This window comes from Spermophilus citellus (assembly GCF_964194105.1).
Source record: "Spermophilus citellus genome assembly, chromosome: 18".
Taxonomy (NCBI): domain Eukaryota; kingdom Metazoa; phylum Chordata; class Mammalia; order Rodentia; family Sciuridae; genus Spermophilus; species Spermophilus citellus.
The window spans coordinates 7,991,529-8,014,227 of record NC_138200.1 but is presented as its reverse complement, the minus strand read 5'-3'; the positions used below and the strand labels follow the sequence as shown (position 1 = coordinate 8,014,227).

Sequence of the window (22,699 nt, the reverse complement as noted above, 5' to 3'; positions counted from 1 at the left end):
TGTAAGATGCCACACCTACTCTAGAGCAGACCTAAAATGAACAGGCAGACATGCGCAGGCTGAGTGTAAATACCATGCCATGGTAGAGAAGGGTCTCTAGTATGGATTTTGGTATCCCAGAGAGGTCCTGGAAGTGACCCCCATGGACACCAAGGGAGGTCTGTGACATCAACCTTTCAGTGTCCTCTCTGTCACACCTCCAAGTCGCATTCCTCATGACTAAAACACTCAGGGTCACTCCAGGGGAACTGGGCTGCATGAAATAACCACACAAGAGACAGAGATACCTTTTTCTTTGGGGTCCTGTGACGGCTCCTCTGACCTTAAGGGTCCACAGGAAGAGACAGCGGGTGCGCACTGACCCTTTTTATTGAGGAGAAGCCATTCAAATGAGTCAAGGGTTCATGTTTCAGGGGTTGAGTCTAGCTTCCTGATGTCCATTGTCAGCAGGTCGACTGACATCTAGGAAGGCCACACCCAAGGGCAGAGCAAGAGAAGGGGACACACAAAAGGCGTTTCCATGGAACATTCTATCCCAAATGGGGCAAGGGGGTAATATCACAAAGGAACCGGTGAGCATAGCTTGACCCCTGGGGCTGCAGGAAGCCTACGCATGAAGACACATTTGTATTTTCTCTACCCTCAAGATCGGGGCTACCATCTTAGGTTACTTAAAAGCAATCAGATCACGTGTGACCGGCAGTGCCTCAGCTGACCAGCAGGGGAAGCAAATGCTCGTCACATGCTATGTCGGCTCCACACCTCCATCCACTAAATCCCAAGTATGATTTTAATCCAGTAGCAGTGTATAAACAGCTGGGCAGACTAGATCCCATAAGACTACTTAAGAACATTACAATCTGCACTTCATGTCATTTTCACATATCACATGATGAACTCCTTCTCAGCTCAGCTTGATTTGACCCATGGACCAGTTTCCTGACCTCCAACTAAAAGAAAGAATAAAACACCACTGTCCCTGCTTTCCAGTGGAGAGAACAGAGATAAGGAAAGACTCAGCTCTCTCAAAATTCAATTTTTTTTCAATTTTTTTTAATCGGGAAATATGGATACCCACATGCATTTGAAAATGTCTACCCACTACCCGGTGTGATGGTGAACATCTATAATCCAAGCAACTGGGGAGGCTGAGACAGAATGACCGCAAGGTGGAGGCCAGCCTCAGAAACCTAGCAAGACCCTGTCTTAAAATAATGAATAAAAAGGCCCGGGGATGTAGCTCAGTGGTAGAGCAGCCCTAGGTTGAATCCCAATATAAAAAAGAGGAAGAAAAGAAGCTAGGGAGGAAGGAGGGAAGGAAAATGTACACATGCAGTTCAAAGTCAGTAAAATGACCACCCACATACCAGTATCCAGGCCCAGAAGCAGTTCATCATTAAACAATTCATGGCTGCACCTTACCGGCAGCCTCCCCCAGTGCAGAGCGGAAACCCTATGGCACATTTTGGATCATTTCCTGCTCAATTTTATTTTTATGCCTATGAATAAATCCCCAGTGTTCTCTTTCCTACTTCTGATTCTTTTAATAATACATACGGTGGTATCCATTGAATATCTCTTAGTATCTCTTCTTTCAGAGAAAGATTCAGCCAGACAGGAAGCAGGAAGAATGTATCCTTTCATTTTCACTGCCCTATCGGTTATTTCTTAGCCTGGTTTCAGAGAGATTTATTCTTTATCTCACTGCAGACCTTATCGACACGGCTGCTGAAATCAATTCTTGCACAGGCCTCACAACAAACTTTGCAAAAGTCATTCTTGAACAGAGTGACTCTCTGGGTTCTGCGATTCACATATGTTAGAAGCAAAATTATTTTAGACACAGCAGGACTGTCTGGTTTCATTTATTTGGTATATCCAGAGGAAGCAAATCTGGAGAGACTGAAAGTGGACTTGCGGTGGCCTGGGGTGGGAGGTTGGGACAGGGAATTGACTGCAAGCTGGTGATGAGGAACTTAGTAGTGGAGGAGCTTTTAAACTGGGTTGGGGTGATGACTGTACAACTCTGCAAATGTATCAAAACTCTGAATTGTACACGGACCCTGGGTGGATTTCAGTCTGTAAAAACTTTAATGAACCTCTGCAGGAAAAGAGAAAGAAAAGCGGAAGGTGAGGATAGGGGGAAAGGAAAGAGAACCCTAAAGTTCTGCCAAGTTTAGTCTTTGGTGTTTGGGGAAGACCTGTCTGCTAAGGACTCTCCCAGAAGAAGGGGACTCTGCAGCCTGGCCCCTGTGGCCTGCTTTTCCTAGGGGCCTGCTGCTTTCTCCTAGAGTTGGGGTACATTGGGACCCCCTCCCATCTAGGAAGGAAAAGGATGATCTGCAAGCTGTTAGCCCAGATGCAGCCCCAGACCATGTAAATGGGTCTGGATCTACTCTTACCCCTAAAGTAAGGTTGGGCACAGGGATAGACACAGGCCAGAAGTCAGAGCCCTGGACTCAATTCAGAGAGAGGAGGTGATGCCATCTTAGGGTTCCCCCACCCACCCACATAGGCCCTCAATTCCCACAGGGCTGTTAAATGAAATAGATTTAGCAAATCTACCAGGTACTTTGCAAATATTTACTAAGGAAGCCCTCACAATAACCCTGTCAGGTGGGTGTATTATTGCTCCATTTTACAGCAGGGGAAACTGGGGCAGGCTAAGCAAGCTGTCCAAGGTCAGCTGGCGGGTGGCTCGGCTGTGGGCACCAGAAACTTGGCTCTTAGTTCCCCTGCCGGAGCCTCCCTGTACAGACTGGCTCGTGCATTTGGGAGGTGTTTGTCCTCCCCACTAGGAGACTGACCTCGTCTGGAACATTTCAGAATGGGGTATGGGGCTCAGAGAAATTAAGACAGTTGCCCAAGGCCACACAGCTCAGATTCGTCAATGCCAGTTTCTGCCTCACTCCTGGAAGAGAAAAGTCACAAAATGTTCCTGTTTCACTGCAACTGGGTAAAATTTAGTTCAAAAAAATTTAGTTCCATTTTCACCAATTTAATAGACATCGTGAAAAGAAGGAAGGATGAATAGATGTGTTCAGAGAGCCATATCCCGTTTTTGCAGGACTGGGCTCCGGGAACTATATTCAAGACCAGGGCTTTTATCCCGAAAAACAAGATCGCCAGACCGAGGCTCTGACAGTGGGAAAGAGCAAAACCCACTCGGACGGGGCACGGGCGCCACCTGGCGGCACAGCTATGCTAAGGCAGCGCCGCACGAGACAGAAACTTCAATCATTTCTCTCTTTTCGACCCGCTGGACCGCAGATCAGAGGTACTGGGAACACACTCCACACGACGCTATTTTTCATAACATTGACAACCCAGGTGCCCACCTGTCTGAGACCCATATACCATACACGCCTTCCCTTGGAGAATCATATGAAAGACACCCCTATTTCAAGAGATGGTCACTGAAGGCCGTAACATGCCATCTGTCACCTGCCAGCCTATTGCTTATAAAGCTCTGCCCTTCCCCATCACTCTGCCTCTCCAGTCATTGACTCCATTGGGCAGCAGCAGGACCGAACCTTGAGCTCTCCTTAAGTGACTTCCTGTCTTCTGAGTCTCCACTGATGACCCACGCTGTGTCCCCACTGTTCTGCATTATCTCCACTATTTTCAGCTGACAAAGACCCTGATGGCACCCAGACCACCGCCCCAGTGATTGTCCCCCACCTCCTCGCGGCCAGCTCTGATTTCAGAATGGGGAATGGGGCTCAGAGAAATTAAGACACTTGCCCAAGGCCACACAGTTCAGATGCCACAATACAAGTTTCTGCTTCACTCCTGGAGGAGAAAAATCACAAAACACAAAATGTTCCTAATTTCATTGCAACTAACAAAATTATCCGAGCAAGAAATGAAGAGCCTGTGTAGAGGAGACAACACCATCACATTGCCACCTCCATTCCCACCTCCCATTCCCACCTGTCACCAGCAGTGTCGCCGTCTTCAACGTGGGCACCAGTGTCACCATAGGCAACACCCTCACCACCACCTCGGCACCACCACCCTTTTTCATCCTCCATCCCGCTCTGCACACCACCGGGCAAAGGGGAAGGAGGTGCTGCAGAGCCTGGGAACCAAGAGGAATCTCGCTTTGACCCTGGCTCCTCTAACATGGTCTCTGATGAACCTGGGCTTGCAGCCTCAGGATTGGCCAACTACAAACAGACCAGGGGAAGGCAGAGGAGGGTCTAGGACCTCAGGCGGTTAGCTGCTGGGGTTACCGTTGCTAGGTGCAGCTGTCCTAGTTGACGAGGACACTTTGGAGGCAGGGATAGGATCTGAGGTCCTGGGCCTGCTGTGCACACCTTCCTGTTTGGGGAGGAGGAGGAAGTCCCTCTGGGTGATAGATAGGGTTAGTGGTCACGGCTCTGCTGCACACCACAATGAGATTTGCTGGGCCCCAGAGGAGCAAGAGGGGAAGCAGCTTCCCTCCAGCAGCCACATCCCAAGGGAGCTGCCTGTTCTACCTCCTTCCAAAACACCTTCTTTTAATTTCTCGTTCCTTCTTCTATGCCCCAGAACCTAGCATGACCCACAGCACACAGGAGGAACTCAATACATGTTTGTCCAATTAATGGGGAAAGAGCTAGCCATGCTCTGCTCCCCACAGCCCAGTGAGAGAGAAGATTGGAGCCCCAAGGCAAGATGCCTCCCGTGGGGGGGGGGGGGGCGTGGCGTCAACAAGAGCACACCCTGGATTACCTGGAGCCCGTCCATCTGCCACTCAGAGCACCTTCCTCTTAAGTCAAGATCTCATCCCGGCACCAAGCAGGCTGCAGCTCCTTGTTCTGTTTCTTGGTAAAGGTTTAGAAGTGTTGCAGCTTTAGCTTTGTACACTGGAAATGGAGTCTTTGTGTCCTAAACATGTAAGGCAGCTTCCATTCTGGACAGCTCTCAGTGTTTTTAGAATTGAAGGCAGTTGTGCTGGGGGTGTGCTCTGTGGGAGGTACAGGGAGCCTGGGGCACCAGTGGACAGGCCTGACCTCACCCACCTCTTCCAACTCTGAAACAGCCATAGTGGGAGAGAGTATTGGCACCCAGAACGAGCAAACTCTCCACAAAGAATCACTGTTGAACGCTGATCGGGAGAAAGCTGGGAGATTGCTGGGAGCCTTTACCAGATCCTGGGATCAGATGAGGAAAGAGTTGATTGGATTGTCTCTGTGCTAAGTGCTCGGGATTGCACACTGGCCTGGCCCCTGCTGCCCAAGCACCGTACCACTGAGTCCGGCCCAGCCCCCCACTCATCTTCATCCTCGTCATTGTCCAGCCAGCCTGTGCATCCACGGGTTCTGCATCTGAAGACTCAACCAACAGCACATCTAAAAAAAATTTTTTTAATGGTGCCAGCCAGACACAGTACCTATAATCCCAGTGACTCAGGAGGTTGAGGCAAGAGGATCCCAAGTTCAAGGGCAAGCATCAGCAATTTAGTAAGGCCCTAAGCAAGGGAGCGAGACCCTTTCTCAAAAATAAAAAATAAAAAGGGCCAGGGATGTGGCTCAGTGGTTAAGTGCTCCTGAGCTTATATCTGGTATGAAAAAAGAAAATTGTGCCTGTACTGAACGTATTCAGACTTTTTTCCTGTCATCATCTCCTAAATCCAGTGTAGCTCTTCACAGAGCATTTCCATTATAGCAGGCACCGTGCTCCAGACCTGTCTGGACCTGTCTGGAGTGTGTGGGGGATGTGTGTAGGTCAGTCATAACTATGCCATGTCACATAAAGGACTCAAACGTCTGTGGACCTTGGTATTTGTGGGGCTCCTGGAACCAATCTCCTATGGATGCCAAGAGACGACGGTACTTATAATCACAGATGCATTCGAGTATTTGCTCTGCCAGGCTTTATACACACACACACACACACACACACACACACACACACACACACCCCTCCGCAGCACATTCTGTTGTCACACATTCTGCCTACCTGGGTCACAAGGGTAAGTGACAGGTCACCTGCTTGAACTTGGTAGGATGAGGTTTTAACAGGGCACCAAGCATGAGACAGGCAGGGGTCACCCACAGTGGCCTAGGTCTCTGATCTCTCTGCTCCAACTCGGTGGCCCGCAGCTGGTGTGAAGCCTGCAGATGTCCCCCCGTCCTCCCCTTTCAGACACAGGCCACTGTACTCCCCCCACCCCACCCTGCCCTTGAATCGAGGCATGGTCAGGTGACCTGCCTTGGATGATAAATTTGAATTAAGGCAACTGTGTCATATCCAGGGGAAAGTTCTCCCCCCCCCCCGCCCACACACACACACACTGGGGATTGAACCCAGGGGCACTTAACCACTGAGCCATATCCCCAGCCCTTTTTTTAAGACGGGGCCTTGCTAAGTTGCTCAGGGCCTCACTAAGTTGCTGAGGCAGGTCTTAAGCTTTGGATCCTCCTGTCTCAGCCTCCTGAGCACCTGACCCAGGTAAAAGTTCTAGGAGCCTACTTTTTCACTTTCCCTTTCCCAGTGTCAAAGGAGACTGGCATCTCTCCAGAGGGAGGCTGTTCCAACAGCCTGGGGCACAGGGAGCAGAGCTCTTGGCTGACCCACACACAGCAGCAGCAATGGAAAGAAAGAAACCTTTGCTGCACTCGGGGGGTTACTGATTCTGGAGCATAACTGTTACCACAGGTAACGCAGCCTACCCCAGCTGACAGCGCCCCAGCAGAGCCAGAAACGTGCAAGTCTCAAAAAATGAATGAGTGAGTGGATGGCAGAGAATAAGGACAGGTTCACAAATTCTCCCTGGACTAGTGGTCGAGGGAAGAGCCCTGTCTCGAGCTGGCTGTCTCACACACATGTACCCGGGCTGGGGTGAGAGTTGAACTCCAGACCTTTATTTCCTGGGGTCACAGCTCATCTAGTCAGTATGGGGGAGGCTCTTAGGGAGTGAGGAACGAGGAGCTGTAAAGATGAGAACGTGAGGTGCCAGGAGAGCCTGGGAGACGGAGAGGAGGAGTGAGCGGGAGAGGGAGAGGAGGCAGGAGTGGGGGAAATGAGCCCTTAGGGCTGAGCCACGACAGGCAGGAGGAAAGAGATAGAGGGGCAGAGAGACAAGGCCCACGCTGAGAGATGGAGACTCCCAGGGCAAAGAGGGAGGCAGAGACGGGGAACCTGCAGGGCGCAGGGCAGGGCAGGGCTGGACGCCCTAGAAGCAGCGGGAGTCCTTGCTGCTGGAGGAGGCAGGCCTGGTGCTGGAGGGAGCCCCTCTGCTGGAGCTGGGGCCCCGGCTTGATTCTGACCCCATGCCTCTGCTCGCCATGCCACCTGCAGAGCTCTCCTGGCCTCTGCTGGAATCCACATAGCCAGTGGACACCAGGTTGCTGCCCGAACTAATGGGTCTAAAGGTCACACGGCCGGCGCTCGAGGTCCGACTGGAACCTGGGACCCCACTGGCGCTCATGGGGCCAAAGGTGGTCTGGCCCGTACTGGAGTGGTGACCCCTGGACAGCTGGCCTACACTGGAGCTGGGGATGCCAAAAGTGACACGGCTGATGGAGCCTGTGCCCTGATCCTTGCTGGCTCTGTGGCTCAGGATGGACCCAGGAATCCCAGGGATCCTGCTGGTGGCCCCCAGGGAGGGCCCCGCACTGGCCACTCTGGTGCTTGAGAAGGCCCCGGCCGGGGTGCTGTCTATCTTCCCCACTGCTTCCGCCAGCTCCTTCTGGCGCTGCTCCTGGGCCAGCTCCTGGACCTCCACCTGGGGCAGGGAGGACAGTCAGGGCCCCAGAGAATAGCCAAGGCCCTTCCCACAGCACTGCCAGCCCCGGCCACCACCTGCAGCCGCCAGCCAGCTCACCGCCTGCATCACTTGGCTCAGCAGCTCCTCCCTGCTCATGGGATGGTCGTCTTTGGCCACAAAACCGGGGGGATCCTCTCTAGGGTTGGGGGAAGGCAGAAAAGTCTAGACTCATGCCCACAAAAGGCCAATGGCACCTCCTGCCTTTACCAGAGGCCCTGAGCTGTTCTTGGGCCAGCCCTCTCCCCTTTGCAATACCCGTGATCTCCTCTCACACAGTCCCCTGGAGTCCTAACTCTGGCTCTCTCTAGCCCCTGCATCATCCTCCATCCTCCCTGAGCCAGGCCCACCACCTAGTCCCAGAACCCAGCCCACTTGTTCCCTAGCCCCACCAATGCCTGCCCCAGCCCGGCTCACATGCTGTCAGGTGGCTGCAGAGGGGCCATCTTCTTGGGAGGATCCTCATAGCTCTGGCCCAGCAGCAGGAGGGCAGTGTCCGTCAAGGGGGCTTGGTTCTGAGAATGCGAGAACCAGGGCTCAGCTCAGGCCTGGCCACAGGTCAGCCCCCAGGGCCCGTCCCTGCTCTGGCCCACCTGGACTTCTAGAAAGGCCTGCACTGTCAAAAGGTACACCAGTCGCTTCTCAATGAGGCTCAGGAAGAGGCTCATGTCCCGATCCCGCATGTGGGTCTTGACACCGAGGAGGTCGTCGATGACGCTGCTGTCACAGTTAGCCTTGGTGAAGAGCAGCTGGATATCTGGGGGCGGGGGGGCTACTGTCATTGATCCAGCACAGCCCACTGGACGCTAGCCCTCTCCCTACTCAGGTCCCTGCTGTGCATTCTGTGGAGATAGTAGTCCAGGCTCAAAGATTGAAAGGGGCTCAGCTCAGCTCAGTAGCCCCACCTGAGGGCTCAAGAGGACAGAGCTAACATGGGCCTTGCCTCTGTCTGACACCTTAGCCAGAAACAAACCCAGCATCCCCAGCCTCCTGGGCTCCAAGACCCTCTCCCTGGGCCCTCCCAGGGCTGGAGGGCACCCAGCAGCCTCGGGGCTGCTGCCTTTGTGTTTTTCTAACCTCAGTCCCGGTTGCATTCAGTCTTCCCTGGACCCACTAGACAGGGTCACGGCCCACTTGTGCTGAGTTATTAAGAAGGCACAGGGACCTCGACAGAAACCTGCATCCTATCCTCCCGCAGTCCCGGGATCTCTCACAAAAAAACACCATCCTCCCGGACCCTGGCCCATCAGTCCCCTGCTTGCTGTTTCATACAGTTTCATGGCATTCCTGCATGTTCTTTAAATATATATATAACATGCCTCTATTTCAGTTGTGTTTAACTTCATAAGAGGGGTCTCATGGCATTATTGATAGCAGCAAACAATTGGAAGTGACCTAAGTGGATAACTCTGGGACAGCCATAATGTTAAGGGTTGAATTGTGCCCCCGAAAAATGCACGTGTTGGAGTCCTAACTCCCCAACGCCTCAGAATATGACTTTATTTGGAAATAGGGTCATTGAAGATGAACTCATGATAAGATGAGGTCAGAAGGGAGTATAGTGGCCCCCGCCCAACATGACTGGAGTCCTTATAAAATAAAAGGGGAAATGCAGAGATGGGACCCAGAGAGCAGAGCCATCTACAAGCTGAGGACAGATGCCTAGAACAGATCCTTCCTCCCTAGCCCTCAGGGAGAACCGATCCTGCAGAGAATTCGATTTCCAGCTTCTGCCTCCGACTGTCAGACAACACACTTCTGTGTTTAAGCCATCCCATTTGTGGTATTTTGCTACGGCAGCCCCAGCAGGAGAATAAATCTCATAATATTACAGAATGAAACTCACCAAGACCAAGAATGAGATAGCACTACTATTCCATTCTGTTTTTATCATATTACCACATCACTCTATGTTAATATATTTTGATTACTGAAATGGCACCAAGATATTGGTGAATTGAAAAAAGCAAAATAGCACACTTCTAAATGGAGGAACATGTTATTTACGCAAAAATGACCAACCAAAAATGTATAAAATGCCTGAGTGTATGTGTGTGTGTTTGTAAATCCCAAGAAAAGGCGACATGATTGAGTTCTACTGCACACCCACCACCTCACCACGGCCCTCTGCTCCTCTCCTGCTGTAGTGCTCATCACCATCACATCTGACAACTGCACCTCCATTTCCAGAGTGGCTCAGAAAGAGGAACCATACCAAGGCTTACAAATGGTGGCAGTGGTTCCAAGCCAGGGTGGCCTGGCTCCTGAGTGCTCTGAATGGCTCCTTCCCCCAGAATAAGATGGAAAGGAGGACACCCTGGAGGGGTGATTTTAGCAAAAGAAACTCTAGGCTCCCGCCTCATACAATACATACAGATTAATTTGCAATATGGAGCAAAAACAATAAAGTTCCAGCAGAAAACAGAGGAGAGTGCCTTTGTCACCTTAGAGCAAGCCAAGACTTCTAGGGAAGGCCACAGAGTCACTAACAACAAAAAGAAAAGTTGGTAAATTGGATACCATCAAAACTAAAAAATAAATTTAGGTTTATCACAAGAAAATGAAAAGGTCAACTATATGGAAGAAAACATGAAAAAGAAACACTTTTCCACTATTGGTGAGATTGTAAATTAGTACAACTGCTACGGAAATCAGTATGGAGGTTCCTCAAAAGACTAGGCCTGGAACCACCACATGACCCAGCTAGAACACTCCTCAGTATTTATTCTAAAGAATTAAAGTCATTTTAACTATAGCAATACATGCATTCCCAACCTCTGACGGTAAGAGGGGCCAGCCAGGGCGCAGGGCATCTGGAACACTCTGGTGCCCTCATGTGGATTTTCTAATAAATCTCAGTACCTACCTGCCCTGTGACTCAACAATACCACCACCCGGCAGGCATTGGTGGACAGAGGGCTAGACCAATCAGTGTGAACATATTCATCCAGGAATGCTGGATGACTGATGCCCTTGATGAACAGAGATGGATGTGGTCTGGACTGATAAGCAAGTGCACAAAGCAGCCACGGTATACCTCCAAGGGGCCAGCCCAACTGGACCCTCGGCCGGCTCACTGCACCCCTCCAGATCAAGAAGCTGGGGCTGGAGGAGGGGCTGCCACAGGCGCTCACCGGCCTTGAGCGTTTCCACCTGACCTCGAAAGTCCTTCAAGCGGGCCTCGAGCTGATCCGACTCAGAGCGCGCCTTATCCAGGTGCTGCTGCAAGGCGGCCTGCCGCTGCGACTCCTGCTCCTGCTTGGTGCTCCCGCTGGCGCGCTCGTTCACCAAGGCCTCCTGCATCTGCGGGGCAAGGACTGGACACTGGGCGGGGCTTCAGGAGCAGGGGAGGAAAGTTCAGGGGCCAGAGAAGGGGGAAGGGGGAGGAGGGAGGGGGAGGGGAGGAGGGGGGATGGGGAGGAGGAGGGGGGAGGAGGAGGAGGAGAATGGGGGAGGAGGATGGGGAGGAGGAGGGGAGGAAAGGGAGGAGGATAGGGGAGGAGGATGGGGAGGAGGGGGAGGAGGATGAGGAGGAGGAGGGAGGAGAATGGGGGAGGAGGGGGAGGGGAGAAGGCGCGAAGAGCTCACCCACCTCTTTGATCTCTTCTAGAAGATGCTGCAGTTCCCAGTTCTGCTCATTGATGAAGTTAAACTCCGCGAAGTTGCGTTCCTCAACTGGGGGAAATTAAGGTGGGGTACAGAGAGAGAGAGACAGAAAAACAGAGATCACAGAAGAGAAGAGAAAGAAATATTCAGAAAGATCACACAGAAAAATAAAATAAAATTGAAAACAAGACCACACACAGACAAAAGTAGAGACCAGTAGAAAGAAAAGGTATCAGCAGAGTGACACAGAAATCCAGAGTTAATCAGAGTGAAAGAGTCCGCGACAGAGAGAAAGTCTCAAGGAGGCACAGAGCAGGAGAGATGCAGGGGCTCAGAGAAAGGCGAGGTGTGAGAAAAGAGGGAGACCAATCCGAGAAACAGCAGCAGGGACGGGAGAGAAATGAGGGACATGGAGTGGACGGAAAGACTCCATAGGCGGCCCAGGCGCGGGGCAGGGGAGGTGGGGAGACAGAAGGCAGATGCAAGAGGGCTACCGAAGCCGAACCCCGAGGGAAGGGTACAGACCCCCAGGCAGGTGGGAAACACTGCAGGGTCGGGGGGTGGAGAACAACGGGATGGGGACAGCAAAGGGGGACAGAGACAGGCCATAGTCCCAGCAAATGGACAGAGGCCGCGCATCCCAGGCCTGGTTCCTTGTTCCTGCGCCGGTGAAAGTCCCCAGGCCCAGAGATGCATAGCGCTGACCCAGGATGGTCCACGCGGGATGTGGGGGTGCTGGGCCAAGAGCCCCCCTCCCTCTGCCCAGCGCCACTCACTGTCCAGGTACTTCTGTACCAACAGATCCGGGTTGCTCTCGCCGGTCAGCTGGGACAGTTTACTCATGGTGTCCTCATAGCGCATCACCAGCTTCTCCTGGGAGCTCTTTCGGAGTCCTTCCGCCGCCTCCCCAGCTGAAGAAGCCACAGCTGCGAGGTGGCACCAGGGGCTCGGAGCCCAGGGCACCCGCTTCCACCGACACCCGGAGCCCGCCCTGGAGTGGCAACCAGGCCTCCCGGGTGGGCGTCACCCGGCTGCTCACGCTTCTCCCCGGTGAGATCCCCGCGGTCGTTGTTCTTGAGCTTGAGGAAACGGTGCAGCTGGTCCAAGTGTGATATCTGCCGCTGCAAGATCTGCACCTCCGTGTCGTTCTGGGCCACCTCCTTCTCTGTCCGCTCCCGAAGCACGCCCATTTTGGTCTTTGCCTCCTCCCTGTGGGGGGAGATCAGCAAGGACCAGGAGGTCAGGATGGGGTAGAGGTCTGGGATCCTGGTATAAGCACTGTCAGCTGGGGGTCGTACGGATGGGGGGAAGTTAGCTGGGGTCACTGGGATGGGGCCAGGCAGGCCTGGGACAGAGCAGTCACCCTGTAACCACAAAGAGCACAGAGCTTTCTAGGCTCCCGGAGACAGATCAAGATAGGGCTATGGGGCAGCCAGGATCTTGTGAGGACTGACAGCATCGCCCACTGACAGGCACTGCTACTGTACACAGGGCATCTGGGAGGCCAAATGCCCCCGTGACCCTGGAACAAGAACAAAGGTGGTGATGAGGGCCAGTGGGAGATTATACCAGGATGCCCAAACGTGGGCCCAGGTGATAAGGTGACTGTACCAGAGCTGTGAGATTGTGTTGTTGGAAATTTAGAGGCTTGTACAGCTCAGGGCCTGGTAAAGCCAGGGAGGAGGTGTCACCCCATTAGGACTCCCTAGAAGCCTCTCTCATGCACATCCCCTGCCGTGCTCAGCTCTGAACGCAGCTTTTCTGCTTTTGGCCTGGTGTGACCAACTGTAAGTTCACCACACCTAGCCTACTGCAAGGTCACAGGGTCAGGGGGTAGGACATAACGAGGGCCAGTTCCTGAGGCTCTCTGCCCACTGCCATTCTAGTTCCCACCTCCATACCCTGGCTAGTCTTGGTTCCTCCACCCAGATCCCAGCTTCTTGCTGAAATTCGATTCCTTCAAGGCTAGTTATGGCCAGGCCTCATGGGTGGGCAGCCTCCCGACAACCTGGTCCCCAGTGACAGCTCCAGCCTCGCAGTCAGGACTTGCAGATCTTTCTGTTCCTGGGACTCCATGGAGCCCAGGGACAGGGGAAAGAAACCCAGCTTCCAGGCAGCTAGGACCTTCAGGGGTCTGCCTTACAACAGTAGCTCGGGGAAGCAGAAACCATCATGACAATCATGTCACAGTGAAGGAAACAGGCTCAGAGAGGGACAAGGACCATGCCCAGGTCATCCAGCAAGGAAGCACTGGAGACACAAGCTGCTGTGACAGAAAGTGTGGGCGATGACACCTGCCCCTGCTGAAACTGCCCTGTGCGGCGCCCAGGCAGGTGCCCACTTCAGGAGGCTGGAGGAGAGTGGCACAGGCTTGTTTCTGGCAATGCGCGGATGGGCCACAAGGACTGGGCAGAAAGTATGAAACACGACAATCAGATTCCCTCCCTCAGAACTTGAATTAGGAAATGCTAAGCATGAGAGAACAGGAAGCCAAAGCTAGAAGGGTGTACAGCGAGAAAGACCTGGGCCATGGCAGGGCCAGGCTATGAAGAAGCCCAGCTGCGAGGGAACAGAAGCCACCAACTAGGTACGGTCAGGCCCTGAAGGGTCAGGGCAGGACAAAGCTGAGAAACCACAGTGGCTGAGCCTCAGAAGCTTCACCCTGAGGGAAAAGCCCAACACGAAAGGTCCCAGGCTGCCCGATTCCACCTATATGAAATGGCAGAACAGGCCAGGCCCAGAGACAGAGGGAGCCTGGAGGGCACCAGGGGCAGGAGAGTGAGCAGGAGTTTCTTTTGGGGTGACCGAATGTGTTGGAGAGGAGAAGTGGGTACAACACTGGGGCATTCTAGATGCCGTGGGCTGCACACTTGGAGATGGTGAATCTTGTTATGTGCATTACAAAGAAAGGAAGAGGAAGGGAAGAAATCACAGAAACCATGAGGCACTCCTGGTCTTCAAGGGACCCGTGGTGTCAGGCGCCCCCACGAAGCAGAAGTCAGGGGGTGGACAGCAGACGCAGAGGAGAAGGTAAGACGCCAAGCAGGGAGTGGGAGAGGTAACCGGGGAGCTGGGAGAGGTACCCAGGGAGCTGGGAGAGGTGCCCAGGGAGCGGGAGAGGTACCCGGGGAGCTGGGAGAGGTGCCCGGGGAGCGGGAGAGGTGGCAGGGGAGCGGGAGAGGTACCCGGGGAGCTGGGAGAGGTGCAGCCGGGGAGCGGGAGAAGTGCAGGGAGCGGGAGAGGTGCAGCCTGGAGCCCCGCACAGGAAGGAAGCCAGCACCCAGCTTCCAGGGCTCCACTGGGAAGCAACCTGGGAGAACCGCGTCCCTTTCAACCAGCACTGATGAGCCTCGCTGCTGGGTGCCTCCGCGAGTCCCAGGCCCCCAGCTACGTGCGTCACCTGAACTCTCTCTCCATCTAGGAGCTAGAAGCATTAACCGACAGGGTGACCTGAACCCTCAATCTAACCACGTGCCCGAGAGGCAAAGAGACACGTCACTGGGGAGCTGGCTCGGTCGTTTCTTGAGTCTAGAGCCCTCCCGCCCTTGCCTTGTGAGTCTAAGCCGCACCCGCCCCGCCCCAGCCGCGAGCCCGGGGCCCCACCTGACGGTGTAGGCGGAGGTGGAGGAGACGATGAGCGAGCTGACCATGTGCTGCAGGTGGTGGATCTCCTGCGGAGAGGAGCAGGAAATGAGCGCTGCTTCTGCCAAACCCGTCGCACTGCCCCGCCAGCAGAGAAATGCCCAAGCTGCGACGTGAGCAGCTGCCTGTGAAAGGGCCCTAAAGAAATATGGGACAGGGCTGGGCGGGGCTCAGCGGCAGAGCACTTGCCTGGCACGTGAGAGGCACCACATAAATAAACAAATAAACAAAGGCATTGTGTTCATCTGCAACTACAAAAAAAATTTTAAAAGAAGAAGTGTGGGACAGAGGAACATGGAATGGATGAGGGGCAGAGATGGCTCAGAGCCGCTCTCCAGGGAAAACGCCTAACCAGGACTGTTCCTGAGAGTGGTGGTCAGGGAGATCCACGCCGACCCTATCACTGTGCTGCAACGGGGGTGCAGGTCCCCCCCACACACAGAGGTCCACATGGGGAAAGCCTGCTCCCAGCATCAGGTCACTGGGAGATGGGGTTACCTTTAAGAAGCAGAACCTAGTGCTAGGTGATAAGGTCACTGGAGGTGCTGCCCTCAGAAGGACCCTGAGTACATTCTTTTGAGAGCAAATCTGGCTCCTTCCCTGTCTCTTGGTCTTCCTGTCTCATCATATAATGTCTTCCTCTTGCCCGTGCTCCACCATGATGCCATCTACTATGATGTGACACAGTCAAGGGGGCCTTACAAGAGCCAACATTGTGCCATGTAGACTTTCAGCCTTCAAAACTATGAACTGAATAAACCTCTTTTCTTTATAATAAAGTATGAAGCCTCAGGTATTTGTCATAGCAACAGAAAATGAAATAATATACCCTGTGACCACACTTCTATTTTCTATTTTCTAGTTCCACAGATATTTCTACAGTGTTATGGGTAAAAATTACTCTTTCAAAAGGAAGAAAGAGCCAGGTGCAGTGGCACATGCCTGTAATCTCAGTGGCTTGGGAGGCTGAGGCAGGAGGATCACGAATTCAAAGCCAGCCTCAGCAACTTAGCAAGATCCTAAGCAACTCAGCAAGATCCTTTCTCTAAATAAAATACAAGAAGGGTTTAGGGATGTGGCTCAGTGGTTAAGGCCCCTGGGTTCAATCCTTGGTACAAAAAAAAAAGGAAGGAAGGCAAGAAATTTGATATACATACACATACATAAAACATGTATAGATACACAGATACATAAACAGGTGGGCATACACAACAACCTACGTTAGGGTAGAGAACTAAGAAATGTATGACTTACAGGAGCTGGGTGGGAACCAGGTAGAAGAGATGGGAAGGCAATGATTTTTCCTTGGGATACCTTTCAGAAGAGGGCGCTTTGCCACTGAGCCACATCCCAGCCTTTACTTATTTATTTATTTTTAATTTTGAGACAGGGTCTCACTAAGTTGCTTAGACCCTCACTAAGTTTCTGAGGCTAGCTTTGAACTTGTGATTCTCCTGCCTTGGCCTCCTAAATGGAATATTTTTGATTTGGGAGACTTGTTAATGTTTTACTTATTCATAAAAGAAATCAACAGAGAGAAAAGGAAACTAACCCTGAATATAAACAGAAGTCATGAACCTCACTGTATCACACATGAAGAACATAATCACAGTCTGGGGATATGGCTCAGTTGGTAGAGTGCTTTCCTTGCATGCACAAGGCCCTGGGTTCAAACCCCAACACCACTAATAATAATAATAATAATAATAATAATAATACAGAAGACCAAAAAATAGAACTACCCCAAAAAACTTCTGAACACAATGATTTGAGTAGATACATAAATGCTGAGGAGAAAACAAACTAGAAGCCAACCTTGACCCCTATATTGGGGCGGGGAGTAGCACAGCTGTAGCAATTCTGAAACTCTTTTGAGTATACACATGATTGAGCTGCCAAGTAATAAACTAATAAGATTGTTGCTTTTGGGAGCCAGGATTACCACCGTGGAGAAGCGAGATGAAGGGGGCACGTCCAGTCAAACACCAGTGGTGCTGGATTGGAATTCAAGGTGTTAACAGAAATTCCTGGCTGTCTCCAGAGGAAGGGCTTCAAAGTCGTGACGATCCATAGCAGTGAAGGCTCGGTGTCTGATTCCTGGATTCTCAATACCTGCTCCCCACTAGGAAAGAACAGGACTCCTAGGAGGATGGTGAACTCCAAGGTTAGGGCAGAAGAAGTACAAGGTCACTTTTACTGTCTGGCCAGAAAGTGCTCAAAAAAAAAAAAGTGGTGGGGCTTGCCCCAAGGTCACAGAACCAACTTGAAAGGGCACTGAGTCGCCAAATCTGGGAGTATCCGAGCATCAAAATCAATGATGATACCATGGGCTATCACCACTAGAAAGACAAAGTCAGAATGCTCACTGATGACACCAACACTCGGGGGGAGAAGGGGCTTTTCCTGAGAATAGTAAAAGACACGGAGAAGTAGAAAGCTCCTCTGCAGCCGCGGCCCTCAGGATGCAGGCAAATCAGGAAGGGGGCTGACCAGGCCAGTGAGCGAACGCGGGAGGCAGGAGGTTTCAAAGACGAAGAATCTCCCTGAGACCCTTGTGATGTACCCATTACAAAGAGAAGCCCACCTGGGGGAACCCAAGGGTCAAAGGCAGCCTCACTAGTCAGGGGCCAAAAGGGATCAGAGGCCTCCTGCTGGAACGCACAGCTCAGGACCTCGCGCAGGGCACTGAGCAGCCTCAGAATCAGAACATGAAGAAAGGCCAGACGAGCTCCTAGAGAGGGACATGCACAACACGGCTGGCCTGGATGCTTCCAAAATGCCAAGGTCGTGGAGACAGGAGAGCAAAGGCAGCATTCCAAAGGAACCGTGAACGGAGCCAGGACAATCAAATGCGACCTGGGATCCTGGACCGGAGCCTGGAGCCGGAAAATCAAATTAGCTACAAAGGATGGCGCGGGGCAGTCTTGCAACGTGGACCCGTTAGGATTCGAGCAATGTCAAAGTTCCTAGCTTGGATAACCGCACCCTGTTTGTTTATAAAAATGGCTGTTCTTAGGAAATGCACAGAAGTACTGAGGAGCACAATGCCTGCGACATACTGTCTAACTGAAGGACATCCGTGACACTAAACCCCTCCCAGCGGACAGTGAGCGCCGAGCGGGGGCGGCTCATCATCCTGGTGAAGGAGTGCTTTGTACGATTCTTGCATCTTTTCTGAAGGATCAAAGTTATTTCAAAGTAAAAGTGAAAGGAGTAGGGGACGAAGGGGACGAAGGTGGGCAGATTCTTCAAAGGACTCTGAAGTGTCACTGACTGACCTGCAGGTGCCAGGTCCCCATCCCTGGGACTACAGCAAACCTGTGGCTCTGAGCAATTCCAAGCGAGGCTGGAGCGCTGGTGCAGGCAGGGGAGGAGCGAGGGGCCGGCAGGACCAGGCCAGGGCTGCCCCCCCACTGACCTTCTTATCGGTACCACGCGCTAACCGATTGCCACTGGAGCTCCACACTGACCTTCTTCATCTTGCGGTCCACGTTCAGATGGCGGCGCCTTTCAATGCGCAGCAGGTCCAGTTCCTCCCGCAGGGCCGCATTCCGCACCAGCTGGATGTCAAAGTGACAGGTGACCTGGGGTAGGGGGAGCAGTAGTCTCTGAGGCCTGGCCTGCCTCCCTCCTCCAGACCCAGCCAAGGAGGGGGCACAGAAACCAGCCTGTCCCCTCTGGGGACCCTGAGAGTGTACTGCCCCACTTGCAGGGCTCTTCGGTCTCCCTAACTTGGGATCCTCCGACCCCCTGGGGTCCTTTCTCCTGATACTGCTCCCTTCACCATTTCGGAACCCCACTCCTATGTGCAGTGCTTCCCCACCCCAGAGTTGGGGTCTGGAGAGCAGAGACACCGCCCTCACCCTGTTCAACTGGTCTTCCAGGATCTTGATCCTTCGCTGGACCTTGGCCTTCTCTTTCTGGATGAAGCCGGGAGCCTTGGCGCTCTTGCCCTGGGTGAAGATGCGGGTCTCCCACTCATCGATCTGGAAGACAGGATGGTGTCTGTCCGTTGCGTGGGAGACCTTGAATGGCCAGGCAGACGGCCGACATCCACTGTCCCTCCCACCTCCCACAGTCCCTAACCCTCCTGTGGTTCTGGGGCTCCATATCCAACCATGACCCACCCCCCTGCCAGCCCCGTGGCCCAGCTCTGGACGACGGCTGGGGCTGGCTGGGGGGGGGCGCCATGGTGGAAGCTGAGCCAGCCGGCTCCTGCCCTGGCGTTGGGGGAAGTGCACGAGACGAGACTGAAGGAAAGGATGGCTGCCATCACCACCCCTGCCAGAAAGAGGCCGGGAGAATGAGGCCAAACAGGGTGAAGAGGAACCCCAGAGGGGACAACAGGAGCCTGATGACGCGAGACCCAGTGGGTCAGTTTGTGCCTAGAGCCAGCTCCCACCCAGTTGCCTCCCTTCTGTGCTGTCTTTGCTTAGCTCACTGGGCTCCGAAGGAGGCCTCATTGGGGCAGATCTTTCTTTGTCTGTGTCTCTTCAGGGGAGGGTGACGCCTCTGTGCAGCCCACACCAGTGACTTGCTTAACACTGTCTCCTGACCTGTGCTGTTGTGGGTGGACGGTATCAAAAACTCAACCCAAGTCCCAACCCCCAGTAGCTAAGGCTGTGACCTTATTTGGAGGCAGGAACTTTACAGAGATCAACAAGTTAAATCAAGGTCCTTAGGTGGGGGCCAACCCCACCCACTGGTCTTTATGGAAAGGGGACATGTGAACATGGATGAGCGCCCAGGAAGGGCATCATATGAGGACGATGCTGAGGGACGCATCCACAAGCCACTGAACCCACAGGTGCCAGTGGAGAGGAGAGGCGGGGACACTTGCCCTCACTGCCAGGGAACCAGCTCCGCCAACACGTCGGGCCTGGACTTGTGGACTCCAGCGCATGAGACAACCCCTGTCTGCTGTAAGAGTCCCCAACACAGGAAGCCTGCCACCACCAGCAACCTGGGCCTGCACGGGACACCTCAGAGCACCGCAGCCGCCACCCGACTCCCCCAGGGGTGTTCGGCTGCTTGAGGAAGACATGGATCAGACCCCAACGCACCACTGGGGACAGTGCACAGGCTCAGCGCCAGCTGGGGCCACTTTCCTTCCAGGGACGTCACACCTGTGTGACCAGGGTTTCAACAGCTGGTGTGATAAAAATAAAATTAAAACCCCAAAGTTTTACCCTTGGGGGAAACTGAGCAAAGGGTATGGGTCATCTCTGCGTTAGTTCTTGCAGCTGCTGTGAATCCACAACTATCCCCAACTAAATTTTCTACTAAAAACTTCTTTAAATGTTCCATTAAAAAAAAAAAAAAGCAAGTCCATCAATAGAGGAACGGATTGAGAAACTGTGGTGCACACACACTGGGGTTCTGCTCAGCTATGAAGGAGGACGGGGTGGTGGCATTTGCTGGTGAATGGATGGAAATGGAGACCATCGCGCCACGTGAAACAAGCCAGACCCAGAAACTCAAAGGTGAGACGCTTCCTCTCATATGTAGCAACTAGAGTATACCAAGGAAAGGAGGGAAGGCCGAAGACGTGAAGATGCGGGAAGACCAGTGTGGAGGCAGCATGGAGGGGCAGGACAGGGGAGGAAACGAGGAACAAATTCTCAGAAACCAATGTTATGTGCATAAATAGATACCCCTCAGGGAACTTCACCTTGCGTATAAGTGAAAAGAAACAACCAAAAACTAATAAGTAGACAAGCGAAAGGAAGTCTAGACCAGGGGTGGGGGGAGGACAGGAAGGAAAAGTGGGGGGATCGCGAACTGAAACCAAGTCCCACACAGGTATGATGTTGTCAGGATGGACCCGACCACTCTGTGTGACTGTCATGGTCCAATAAGAAAAAAAGCAAGTAACGCACGGTACAGGAACAATACAGAGTTCCACATAATCACCTGGGAATGAAGGCAGCCATGCTCAATCTGACTTCAAGAGTTGGAAAGACTGTTCAGGGCCTGTACACCATCCAGCTGGTAAGGATCCTGACTTTTTTGGGGGGGTGGGGGGCTGGGAATTGAGCCCAGATCCTTGCATGTGCCTTCCAGGCAAGTGCTCTACCACTGAGCCATATTCCCAGCCCAAGAATGAAATATAGATTTTTAAAATTTATGCATATTGTTCTTACAAATGGTTTACATAAAAAGGTTTCTAACCTGTCAGAACACAATCATTTATAAGATTTTTTTTAATCTGTCATCAAGATTAAACTTTATCTTGTTTTGTGATACATTAGATTTCCAACATCAGCATTATTATTTTCTTTTTTTTTTAAACCCTTTTTTTTCTTGGTTAAAAACATGGAACGCTTCACGAATTTGCGTGTCATCCTTGCGCATTTATAAGATTATTTTAAACTAGTTAATAAATACAACTGTCAGCAGTGCACTATGGGATCACCGGAGACCACTTGGAGAGCTGAGTAGTATCTTTTCAGGAATTCTGTGAGCCAGTTGTTAAATGTTGGTCATATAAAACTGCCCCCTGTATTGGTCTGCTACAGACCATATTAGTCAACTTTCCATTACTATAATGAAATGCCTGGGAAAATTAACTTAAGAAAAAAAGCTTTGTTTAGCTCACACTTCTAGAGATTCTATTCCAAGATCTGGTGGTCCCATTGCTCTGGGCCTCTGGTGAGGACATTATATGACAATAACAAAGGGCACATGTTGGACCAAACCAGTCCATCTTGAGCCAGGAGGCACAGCAAGAGACGGAGGCCAAGGTACCACAATCCCCTCAAGGGCACACCCCAAAGGAAGGGGATATGCAAAGGTGTCAGTATATTCATCACAGCCAAGATGGGAGGCCAACCTTGTGAGAATTAACAAATGCCACAAGCTAAGGTGCTTTTTACCCTAACGGCTACTTCCCAGCACACCTCTGGCCAGTAGGGATTTCTCTGGGGGCTAAAAAAATTACTAAGAAATTAAGGGCTCCAGGAATCAACAGAGCTTAGGACCCACCAGCTCAGGAAATTCTCCCCAACATTAGAAAAAAACTCTTACAATTTTTAAAAATATTCATATGGTTTTTATACAGTGGGAGGTAGGAATTTTTTAACAGTTTTATTGAGGTGTAGCTGACATATAGTGTAACTGCCCAGATCTGAGGTATACAAGCTGGATACAGTGGCCACACCTGTAATCCCAGTGGCTCGGGAAGCTGAGACTGTTCGATCCCGAGTTCAAAGCCAGAATCAGCAAATTTGAGGGTGGGGGGCCTAAGAAACTGAGCTAGACCCTGCCTCAAGATTTTAAAAAGGGTGGGGGTGGGCTGGGAATGTATCTCAGTAGAAAAGAGCCCCCAAGTTCAATCCTCAGTACCACATGGGGGGAAAAAAGATGTAAGGTGTACAACTGGATGAGTTTTGACATAATCAAGATAGTGACTATATCCACTACCCCCAGGCCTCCCCACCCTCTCACAGTTCTCCCCACGTTCTCCACGGCCCCTGCCCCCAGCTGTCACCCCTGTTTTCTGCACCATTTCCACTTATTTTAATGGAACCATATAGTGCATACTCTTTTAGAAGGACAGGGTCTGGCTTTTCCCACTCAGGGTGATGGATCTGAATTCCCCACCCTGTTATGGGGTCCACAGTGCATTCTTTGCCCTGGTGAACGCGATTCCACTTTTTGCAGGTCCCACGATGTGTTTGTCCTTTCACCCCCTGATAG

General features: G+C 52.2%; 1 protein-coding gene across 3 annotated transcripts in view; it reads right to left on the bottom strand.

The window, feature by feature from the left end:
• Window positions 1-1,830: 1,830 nt before the first annotated feature.
• Window positions 1,831-22,699, bottom strand: part of ODAD1 (outer dynein arm docking complex subunit 1) — a 30,042-nt gene continuing 9,173 nt past the window's right edge. For all 3 annotated transcript variants that reach the window (XM_081275859.1, XM_081275858.1, XM_081275857.1), the window contains 15 exons: window positions 18,865-18,987; window positions 18,472-18,585; window positions 14,963-15,030; window positions 12,399-12,568; window positions 12,136-12,270; window positions 11,346-11,428; window positions 10,888-11,056; window positions 8,347-8,510; window positions 8,171-8,268; window positions 7,814-7,892; window positions 4,717-7,714; window positions 4,236-4,323; window positions 3,745-3,792; window positions 2,808-2,911; window positions 1,831-2,101 (listed from right to left, as the gene is read on the bottom strand). In XM_081275859.1, coding sequence (XP_081131985.1) covers window positions 7,163-7,714; window positions 7,814-7,892; window positions 8,171-8,268; window positions 8,347-8,510; window positions 10,888-11,056; window positions 11,346-11,428; window positions 12,136-12,270; window positions 12,399-12,568; window positions 14,963-15,030; window positions 18,472-18,585; window positions 18,865-18,987 — 1,755 coding nt within the window. In that variant the 3' untranslated portion in view covers window positions 1,831-2,101; window positions 2,808-2,911; window positions 3,745-3,792; window positions 4,236-4,323; window positions 4,717-7,162. The remainder of the gene's footprint in view (window positions 2,102-2,807; window positions 2,912-3,744; window positions 3,793-4,235; window positions 4,324-4,716; window positions 7,715-7,813; window positions 7,893-8,170; window positions 8,269-8,346; window positions 8,511-10,887; window positions 11,057-11,345; window positions 11,429-12,135; window positions 12,271-12,398; window positions 12,569-14,962; window positions 15,031-18,471; window positions 18,586-18,864; window positions 18,988-22,699) is intronic.